This window comes from Cebus imitator, unplaced genomic scaffold, assembly GCF_001604975.1.
Source record: "Cebus imitator isolate Cc_AM_T3 unplaced genomic scaffold, Cebus_imitator-1.0 Scaffold439, whole genome shotgun sequence".
Classification (NCBI taxonomy): Eukaryota; Metazoa; Chordata; class Mammalia; order Primates; family Cebidae; genus Cebus; species Cebus imitator.
In genome coordinates, this window is record NW_016107754.1 from 1291314 (window position 1) to 1302836 (window position 11523).

The 11523-nt window shown below is 38.9% G+C and overlaps 1 protein-coding gene across 5 annotated transcripts in view; it reads right to left on the minus strand.

Annotated features, from left to right (window-relative positions):
* Positions 1-11523, minus strand: part of DZIP3 (DAZ interacting zinc finger protein 3) — a 109113-nt gene that overhangs the window by 14484 nt on the left and 83106 nt on the right. For all 5 annotated transcript variants that reach the window (XM_017510414.2, XM_017510417.2, XM_017510418.2 and 2 more), the window contains 4 exons: positions 8615-8711; positions 7052-7155; positions 5361-5448; positions 3656-3757 (listed from right to left, as the gene is read on the minus strand). In XM_017510414.2, coding sequence (XP_017365903.1) covers positions 3656-3757; positions 5361-5448; positions 7052-7155; positions 8615-8711 — 391 coding nt within the window. The remainder of the gene's footprint in view (positions 1-3655; positions 3758-5360; positions 5449-7051; positions 7156-8614; positions 8712-11523) is intronic.

An 11523-nucleotide genomic window follows, 5' to 3' on the forward strand; every position in this document is an offset into this window, starting at 1 on the left:
ACTCATGATTTAGGCTATTGTCATTAGCAAGCTTCTGCTCCACTTTCCTCACTACTGGCAAAACCCAGGGCTGGCATTCTTCTGTGCGATACGCTCCTACTCCCAGGTTGACCTTGCGGGGGTCCGGATCCTCCCGGAAATCGGCAGTGAGCTTGAAGACCAAGACAGGCTGTGCCTGCGGAACCTCGGCAAAGACTGATGGAGACGCCATATCGAGAGAGCAGGAATAGAGACGCTTCACCGCGACTCCAGAGATGCCAGGTCAGGTCTCTCCATGATCTTTTTAATGGTACACTTCTTTGAGGACTGTGATCCCAGCACTTTGGGAGGCTGAGGCGGGCAGATCTTGAGGTCAGGAGATCAAGACCCCATTCTGGCTAACACGGTAAAATCCCATCTCTACTAAAAATACAAAAAATTAGCTGCCGTGGTGGCATGCGCCTGTAGTCCCAGCTACTCAGGAGGCTGAGGCAGGAGAATCCCTTGAACCCAGGGGGCGGAGGTTGTAGTGAGCAGAGATTGTGCCACTACACTCCAGCCTGGGTGACAGAGTGAGACTCCGTCTCTAAACAAACAAACAAACAAACAAGGAGAATGAAACACATGGAATTACTGGGTAAAACTGGGAACAATCCACACTTTCAAAGAATTCTTTAGTTAGACTACTATGTAAGCCTGGTAACCACTCCTTATAGCACTAGAATCCCAGAGATAGATGGAACAGAGTGGTCAGATCATCCAGTACCATTTCCTAATTCATTGATGGGAAAGCAAAAGTCTAGAACAGCTGATTTTCCCAGGATCTACATAGCTCTTCACAAAGTTAGGATCTGAACCCAGACATCATTAGCGTACTGCAATTGTATATACCATCTCAATTTATAGCAAATAACACTGTAACGTTTCTAGCTGCTGTTCTCCCAAACTCTCTCCTCTGAAGCTCAGTGGTCAACAATGCTTGTACATTAATACAACTGTTAGCTTAATCAAGCACAGTAGTGACCCTAATTAGGAAGCATAAAAGATACATGTGAACCCCTCAAAATGTTAGCAAAGGATGCCTATGAATTACCACACAGCCTAACTGCTAGTGGGTTTTTATAATTAACTAAATCTGGGTAAGACACATCACATGTCAGACCTAAGAGAGTCTCCAAAGGGATAAAAAAAGATCTAGAGGGTATGGAGGTCAAGGTTTGAGTATGTTTTTCAGCGATAGAGTATCACTTGTATCAGACAGCCAAGGCTTATACTGGTCTGGTTCCAGGAAACACCAAACAACAACTCTGTATCTAGCTTAATAGTCTCTGGAGCCATTTTATAGTTAGAGGCATGGAAGAGTTCCATGGAAGAACCATGGAACTACAATCTAAGGGCAGTATTTTGAATATGGGCAAAGAGAACAGTGTTTTTAGATATCCTACAAAAAATATGTGTTACTGCAGGGAATCTTTGGAATTTCTTTGGAACACATTCCTTATCAGAGTAGTTGGGTATGATGACGATCTAAGCCTAGAATAATAATGTTCATAATCCAGTGTTCCTAAAGAAAGTGAATTGACCAAAAATATAAAAGGCAATACTATCATTCCAAACTAAAGCCCATGGTGTATGTCACATAATTCTTTTAGCTATGGATCCTGCTTTTGAAACAGTGTAACTCCATACAAATGATGTAATTTTTTTTTTAGGGAAACAATGTATTTATTCCATGCATTTTGTTCTGGCAAGGCAGATCTACTGTTGAGATCCACAGCCTAGAGAATCTGACACAGGTAGATACAGAGAACAGTTATAATGTTTCACTGTTTACATGCAAGCTGGCATATGTACTACGCTACAGAATTCCCATCAAAGTCACCAATTAACAAAATGAATTAATTACTCACTATATGTCACTCACACAGAACAGAGACGAAGTAATCAGGAGAGAAGTCAGAGTTATCCAGTAAAAAGTAATCGGAGGTGTGTTTACATGAATAAAGATATCTTTCAATAAGAAAAAGTAGATTAGCAAAGCTAAACTCTGCATTTCTTTTTTTATTTTTATTTTTTATTGTATTTGTGCCCTGGGGTATATGGCACGTCCTGCATCCTGCAGGATTGTTGCATAGGTACATATATGTCATGGTGGTTTGCTATGTCCATCCCCCACCCCCTGTTGCCTACATCAGGCATTTCTCCCAGTGTTCTCCCTCCCCCTCTTCTCCACCCACTCTGCGCTGTCCCCCCCTCCTCTCCCCTCCACCCCCTCACCTAGCCCTGTGAGTGTTGTTCCCTTCCCTGTGCCCAAGTGTTCTCATTGTTCATCATCCACCTATGAGTGAAAACATGTGGTGTTTGGTTTTCTGTTCTTTTGTCAGTTTGCTGAGAATGATGGTTTCTAGGTTCATCCATGTCTCAAAAAGGACAGGAACTCATCGTTTTTTATGGCTGCATAGTATGCCATGGTGTATAATTTTTAAGTTCTTTGTTATACTCAACCATGAAGAGAAATAACATTTCAGATTTCTATTATAAGCAGGAGTGGTGATATCAAAGTCATCTGTCCCCAGATATCTTACACTTTTCCTCTCTTCCTACCTCCAGATTCCTAAGGATAATAAAAATTATCATCTAATGACACCCTTTTAAAATGTCTTTTGGAAAGCTGTGTGCATTTACTGGGTTCGGGTACTATGTTTCCCAGAAATACAGCACAGGGATTAGTTTATCTGATCAAGATCCACTGACCCCTAACAACAAGGAGAGAAGGGGCAAAAGTGGAAGCTGTCCTTGCTGTTGAAGGTAGAATAGAATATAAAACTTCACAAAAAGAAAGTCTAAAGTAGATATGCAGAGGTGAGGTCCAGCCATCTAGTGTATTACACTGAGATTTCAGTCATCTAGTGCAGTGGTCCCCAACCTTTTTGGCACCAGGGACTGGTTTCCTGGAAGACAATTTTTTCATGAACTTGGGAGCAGAGATAGTTTCAGGAGAATTAAAGCCCATTACATTTACTGTAACATAGAATTAGTGGTAGCCCCAAGCTTGTTTTTCTGCAACTAGATGGTCCCATCTGAAGGTGATGGCAGACATGACAGATCATCAGGCATTAGATTCTCACAGGGAGCACAAAATCTAGATCCTTCACACGCACAGTTCACAATATGGTTTGCACTCCTGTGAGAATCTAGTGCCACAGCTGATCTGACAGGAGGCGCAGCTCAGGTGGTAATATGAGCAATGGAGACCAGCTGTATACAGATAAAGTTTCACTTGCTCACCCACTGCTCACCTCCTGCTGTGCACTCCTCCATGGCCCAGGGGTTGGGGACCTCTGATCTAGTTGGAAATATGAGGGCACTGGGAATTCCGAGTATTCATCATTTAGCTCCCACAAGGTAGGTGAAATAGAATGAATGAGAAAATATTACTCTACATATATAAAATGCTTCACTGAAATCCAGTGATACAACCTATTGAATAGGCCTCAGCCATCTAATTATATCATCTGGTGACTAGAAGGTATGGTCATAATTACAATTGATACTCACAATATGTGACTATTCCATTTTGAACACACGTTAAACATACTGTATATTCAGTATTTCACAGCCCTTACCAGTTTGTCACAATGAAAAGGGCAATTACTCAAAATGTTCTATTTCTTACCAGTATCTCCGGACTGGGTGGTGGAGGAGGAAGCTGGACTGGAGGCAAGGTACTCAAGGCAAATCCTTGCTTTACTTTGTTTATTTGTTCATTGTACTGTATCTGGTAGGAAAAGAGCAAAAACACTTTAGAGTGCAACCAACTTTAAAGAAACAGAATATGGGAATACTTGATGTACTTTTGAATAATACAACATAGAAGATGGGTTCCCAACTTGTCAGAAATAATATAAAAACAGGTTCTGACTGAAAAGGAAAATTTTACAGGCCATCCCCACATGTAAACAGTTGTATTTTTAGGAGTGGTTATTGGTTAATAAGAAACAGAGACACAGATAATTCAGAGATCCTTGTGATAATTCCTTAGTGTTTCCATAATTTTCAGCTCTAAAATAGGAAACACTGATATAAAGTACAAAAAGAGATTAAAGATTCAAGAAGCTATAAATATTATACTGGCAAAAAAACAGGAAAAAAACGTATTGTGACAAAGAGTTAAACTACTTGCAAATGTTCATTTTAAAAACTGAAGGAAACACTATAGAGATTACTTATTAAATTCTACATTGTGTTTATCTCAACATCTCTAACTCTAGCTTGCTCCAGGTCCATATATATTTTATTCTCTTGGATTTTGCCAAAAGTGAGACTCCAACCTGGAAGTTTAACAACACACTTTCAACATTTTTTGGCATTATCCTCACTTTTGCTTACCATATTATTTTGTAAAGAGCTGCAAAAGAAAGTCTTACAAAACAAAATGTTTAGAAACTTCTGCACAGAGGACATGTGCTCTGAAGGGCAGGTCTTGTGAGGCCAAAATTTTGAATAAATCCAACAGAAGTGCTAAGCATCACTAAAGATTGAGTAAGAAAGAGTTTAGAAACAGTGAAAACCCCCAAAGGAGCAGGACAAATATACAGTACTTGGCATTTCACAATTTAATGACAATGCTTTTTTTTCTGATAGTGTTGTGAAATCACAAAACAATCAACATTACATATCAACCTGTGTGTGTGTGTGTGTGTGTGTGTGTGTGTGTGTGTGTTCTAAAACAAAATTAATTAATAAACATTCAGTGGATTATCTTCTGTAGCATCGTTCCACCAGTACTTAGGAATTTACTATTTTGCATTATAGAATAATTACATAAAAAGTTAGAATGAAAACTAATACAGACCTACTTGATTTTCCTTTTAATGCTATAAACACATTATTACTCAGAATACATGAAAACATTTAGTTTTTATTCCAATTTCTGTTTTAGAGACAGTCTCACTCTGCTGTTCAAGCTGTAGTACAGTGAGATGATCATAGCTCACCATAACCTGAGCACCTGGCTCAAGTGATCCTCTCACCTCAGCTCCCAAAATTCTGGGATTATATGCATGAGCCACTGTGCCCACCCAAAACATTTAGGTTTGATTGGGGCATTGTCAGGTTTAAAATTCAAGGAAAGCTAGGTGTGAGGGCACAATTTTTTAATTTATTATTTTCTTGACTAAGGATATAAAAGACTACATGTGTGAGTCAAGGATGTTACCTACAACTAACCACATGGAAGTAATATCAAACTGAAGGCATAAACTTTTATAACTAAAATGGAAAAATATATTCTTCCTTAAATTTTTCTACTAATATGTCTTCTAGCTTTACACCACCTATAACATTAAGCCAATTTACTCTAAATATATTTCAGGACTTACCCTGAGGAATGCAATCTTGTTTCTAACATCTGCCACTATGGCATTCCAACTGTCTACCGCAGCTTTTAATTGAAGTGATTCTAGGTTGCTGTTGTAGAAAACGAGACACAAAAGAAAGCTCTTTTTTTTAATAACACTTAAGTTTTCCAAACATTTCTATCATGCTTTCTAGCATATATGTCAACAAAAAACAAAATTACCCCCATCACAACAACAATTACCTCAAATGCACATAAAGATGTATAGACAGGTTTGTTACTAAAAATAAGTACAAAAACCAGTAACAAAAAAATTAATTTTTCAAGAGCAAATATAATTTATGCTTCCAGAACAAGTTTTCTTCTATCTTGATGATGTATTTTTAGTACATATTATAAAACCTTTATAAGGAATCTTTCCAATGAAGCAGGAAAACCTTAGTCATCTAATACAGCAGTGTTCTCAAAAATGTTAACTCATGTTGGAAGCAAGTTTTGGACTATCTTCATATTAACTATGAAATCCAAAAGCAATGGTTGGCCTACATGGCTCCTTTCAAATTAGAAAAAAATACTGTCTATGGAAAGGATAAATTAGAAATACCCTCTCTCTCAGGATGAATGAGGTTGCTGCCTTTATACAGTATATAAATTGCACAAACAATAGTTATATCAACTCATGCCTATCAAATGACTTAACAAAAGTAGAAACAACTTTGAAGTTGTTAGGGTCTATGATCTCTAGAAAACAAATTTCATATGGTTTTTTAAAAGGTTCTATCCATTATAACATCCCACGCCAGTATCACCCAGCCCAACAATTTTATAAGAGGTGACCAAGTTATCACTAGGATCATCTCATATAAAGAAGCTTCATAATATCCTAATGTATACAGCATTCTTTCCTTCTAGCAAGCAAAGATAGACTGACCATTTACAACAGTACTTCCCTGACTTGAACGCACATCAGTATATCCTGATAATCTTGCTCATCAGACTCTGATTATTTAGAATTAAAGAACAATGCTGATTATTAAAATGATAATCATTTAAAAATAATGATGCCTGGGTCCCAGAGATTCTAATTTAATTAATTCTTTAAGTTTGAAGGTATATCCCATAAGATTATAAATTTAAGGAGAATTTCATGCAACCTGTTCAATATTTGAAAATTACTCTATAATTACTATAAAAGCATAGCAGAAAACTACCTTTAACATATGATTTAGGTGTTAATATTGACGTTTCCCTCAACATATTCCCTAGGTATTTAAAATCAGGCATTGCATAGGAAAACCATTAGAAAAAAAAGTCTTCCAATTAGAATCCACCTTGTTTCATAAGTATCTGGTATCCATGTATATCTCTGACTGAGAGACTTTTGATCTACTTCACGACGGAGGAAGGGAAAAATCTTTCAGCAGGTATTATTGTACACAGTACTCAGTAGACTTCTCAGTGTTTCAGCAGAAGCAGCCAAGTACAAGCATCAAAGTAACTAAATGACTTTTGAGGTTTAAAAATGAAAACAACAAGAGCTTCTGGTAAAAGGAATTTCACAGGAAAAAAAATGAAAACCCACAAAACCCATAAGAGCTTCTTTAAGAACTCTGATGTCACATATGTAAAACACATCACAGATTACATTCAACTGTGGAGACAGTTGCTAACATCTCTAAGATTAAGATGCATTAAGGAAGAGGGAAAGGTTACCTTGCTGCCATGTGAGTCACCCTGGCAAGTTGATTGAGACATTCCTTTTCAGTCTGCTCCAGATGAAGCAAACCAAAATCCCTACGACACTGTAAGAAATACACCTACAGGTTTTTGAGAGAAAGAGAAAGAAGTTGAAGGTGTGCTTGTAAAAGAACATTTTCTTCTCAATCATCTCAAGTAAATTTAAAGCTATTTCTCAATTTCTTCCAATAGCATCTGGGTTCCTTGACCATTCAAGATACATTACAAAAGCTTTTAAATCAATGCCACCTCTGCAATTCTAATTTCCTTATTTAATGGTTAATAGGTTGGTAAACATTCTAGAATATATCTTTTCAAATTTGTACTCATACTGGAATCATCTCAGAAACTTTCAAAAATAGTGCCTTGGTCGCAGATATTCTAATTTGATTGATACTAGTTATAGCTTGGGCATTGGCATTTTTAAAAACTCTCTGGTAATTCTAACATGCATTAAAGTCTGAGAACACTCCTGCTATCTATTTTTTCTCATTGATGAAGAGGCAAGAAAATCATCAGACCATACAGAAAGATATGGGTTTGGAGACTACATGGTCCAGTATCTCTCCTGTAGCAGGAAACCTTTCTGTATCACTACTTGCACAGTCATTTAGCCTCTGTTTTTCACTACTAATCACTCAGTATTCACTAAAATACACTGTTGGGCAGCATTAAGTATTAGAAAGTTCTTCCTTTTCAAAATTAACAATACAAGCACAAAGAAATTTACTGATTAAAAACAATAACAAAACACTGTATACACTTGAGCTTTTAAAAGAATCTGAACTTGTTCTTTTGTTAAAGCTAGTATCCCAACAATATTCTTCATGAATTTTTGGTTCAGATACTACTTCTTGGTTGCTGACTTTCAGGATTCCAAGTTCTCTGCTGGAGAACAGAGTTTACCCATGACAGAGGTGGAGGGTTTGTAATGTTTTCAATGTCAGGAAGCTCTCTAAAAATGTGAGTCTTATTGTATATCAAGTTTGGTTATGTACAAATGAAAATTACATACACACATACAATCATATTTATTTGGAGAGACCCTAGCTGTGGTGTTTTAAGCTAACTTAGAAAAGTTTGGGTAATTTTATGGCAGTCTGAAAAGCAAGTTGGCTTTTTACATTCAGGTGTATGATGTGTCTGTATTTTTGTAAGATCTATATAGGAAGTGGCAGACAAATAAGATATTGTGACAGTAGTAAAATGTTATTATTAGAAGTTTGGCTTAGTGACTTGGTTTCATGAGAATTTCCCAAGATGTCTGTATTTGCTATATACACTGCAACAGACTGATTTCTTCGAGTCACTGGGGGAGAACAACATAAGATCATCAAAACTGAAGTATTCATACATGATAGGCCAATGAGTCAAAAAAGCACAAGACTTTGAGCTGTATTTTCCTGGCTGATCCTAAGATGTCTTATTTCTGTTTATACAAAAAATAGTCTTTTAAAAATTCTTTAGTATATGGTATACAAGTAAAACTTTCCCCCAACACCCCATACCCCGGCCCTCATTTGTTTGTTTTGTTTTTACCTCGGCTGTTAAAGCTCTGCTAGTTTCTGCATTCAGTTTGCTCACGTATGTTTTCATTGTGCTTTCCAGATTATGCTTTTCCATTTCCCACTGAGATCTGAAATATATGATCATTAAAGACTCAGCAATATTACATCAAGCACAGCCTTTTTCATCTTATTCAGGAGGAAAAAAGTTATACAATCAGTAGGAAGTTATTTCTTGGAAAAGTGTATAGCACATAGAAACAAGAGAAGATATTGTTCAATCCCTGCTGTTATCCTTTACTATCAATAATATAGAAGTTTTAAAGCTATCAGGGTATAGGTTATGATTCAAAACGTGGCTCTGAAATCAAGTTGTCTGAGGATGAATCTCAGCTCCACAGCTTATTAAATGTTAAAACCCCTCAGCAAGTACAATGAACTGAATGTTTGTGTCCCCCCAAAATTCGTATGTTGAAATCTTAACCCCCAAGGTGACAGTATAAGGAGGTGGTACCTTTGGTAGATGATCAGTCATGAGGGCGCAACTCTAATGAATGGAATTAATGCCCTTTTAAAAGAGGCCTGAGAGAGCTCCCTTGGATGCCTTCTGCTATGTGAAGTTACAGCGGAAGACGACTGTCTATGAGGAAATAGATCCTCACCAGATACCAAATAGGCTGCCACTTTGATCTTGGACTTCCCAGCTTTCAGAACTGTGAGAGATACAATTCTATTTTTATAAGTCACCCACTCAGTGGTATTTTGATATACCAGTTCAACCTAAGACCACAAGCTACTTAATTTCTCTATACCTCAGTTTAGAGGAAAAAATAGTACTACCTACCTTAAAGAGCTATTGTGAAAATTAATTCAGATAATACAAGGCACTTTGTGTTTGGCACATAATAAGCACTAAATAAATGTTAGCTAGTATCATGATTAATATGTTCTACATGAAATTTCTATAAGCTTTTTTGTATTCCAACAATAACAACCACATAGGTTTTTATTATTCCTGTCATTAAGTGAAGTCACTGCATTAAAATATTTGATTGGTTATTTCAGTGTTCATAGTCAATGTTTTTGACAGAAAGCACACCCTATAGTTTGAAAGGGAAGGAGGGAGATGATGGTAAAGACATTGTTTACCATCATCCCAAGGACATTAGGGAAGTGGTTACCTTTAAGGTTTCTTTTTTTATTCTCATCTCAGTTTCCTACACTTGACTCCAAGAATTTTATATACAAATCAAATTCTAAATTTAATGAAAACAATTAATTGAAAATATAGCATTATAATAGAGACAGTCAAAGGCCATCCTCAATGATTTATTATTAGAAACACTTGGATACTTGAGGACCTAACAAACATTGATGAGAAACTTGGTAACAATATCATCACTACAATAAGTATCATTAAAGCTAGACTTTCTTGAGGAGAAAAAAATAAAGCTCTTAAAGCAGATATATTAACATAAGAGGAATTATTATTTTTTAATGCTATTGCTGCAGTCCCAATATTCTCTCTCTTCTCTCTCCCTTCCATAATTTGTATACCTTCCTAAGAGTGTCTGCTCTTAAGATGACTGCTAGCAGCTTCTTAGAACTATATTTAGAGGATCCAAGATGGCCGTTTAGGAACAGCTCAGGATTGCAGCTCCCAGTGAAAGCACAGAGGGTGAGTGGACGCAGCATTTTTATTGCCCACAGACTAGGAAATTCCCAGGCAGAGGTGCTCCACGGTCGCCAGCGCGGCTGTTTCGGCCAGCGCGGCTGTGCCAGCCAGCGCCGCTGCTTTGCCCCGCGCGGCTGCTTTGTCGGCGCCCCGGAGCAGCGGTTCTCCATACAAAATACACCGGTCCGGGTGCCCTTTTGGCTGGTGATTGGAGTCACGGGAAGTCGCCCATTCGTCTGTTTAAAAAGGGGACTGAGCAGAGAACCAGGACAGTAGATTCCAGGGCAAAAAAAAAGCGCCACAAACCCCAGTGCCGCTGTTTAAGCCAGCGCAGTGAGTGGCCGCAGGGGAAAACAAACAGACCTCGGCACCTCTTAAACAGGCGACTGGAACACAAACTTAAAAAAGGAGTTGAGGCAGGGTGCCAGGCGATCAGGCTTGGCTGGTCCCACCCCCGCAAAAGAACAGCAACCAGAAACTCTGGATTGAGACTTTCACAGCAAGAGCAGCTGAACCCGGGACGGTCCAGCTCTGTGGGGGAGGGGCGTCCGCCATTACTGAGGCAGCCCGCCAGGACGGAAGTAGTCGGCCAATGCTGAGGCAGCCCGCCGTTGCCAAGGCAATCCGCCATTGCTGAGGCAGCCCGCCGTTGCCAAGGCAACCCGCCATTGCTGAGGCAGCCTGCCGTTGCCAAGGCAACCTGCCACAGCAGAGAGATTCCGCCTCAACAGAGGCGGGCCACCATCGCCAAAGCAGTTCTGACTACACCCATATAAACAGGACTGCAGGGAAGTTCACTCGGCAATGGGGCGGAGCCCATAGCAGCTCAGCAAAGCCTCTATAGGCCGACAGTGACTAGGCTGCCCCCTTGCTGGGCAGGGCAGGGCTGAAGGAAAAAAAAAAAAGAAGGCGGCAGCATAACAGAAACTGATAAATAAAGCCCTAAATCCCTGGGACAGAGCACCTGGGAACAAAAAGCAGTTTATGAGTTCTGCTGCAGCAGACCTAAACGTACCTGACCAGCAGCTCTGAATGAACAACAACAGAGCTCACAGCTCACCATTTGAGCTCCTATAAAGAAGAGATTGTCTCCTCAAGCAGCTCCCTCACCCCTATATATCCAAAGAGACACCTCATAAAGGAGAGATCAGAGTGACACTAGGCGGGTATCCTTCTGGGACAAAGATAGCAGAAGAAGAAAACTGGTAACAACCCTTACTGTTCAGCAGCTGCTGCAGGTGAACCCCAGGCAAGCAGGGCCTGGAGTG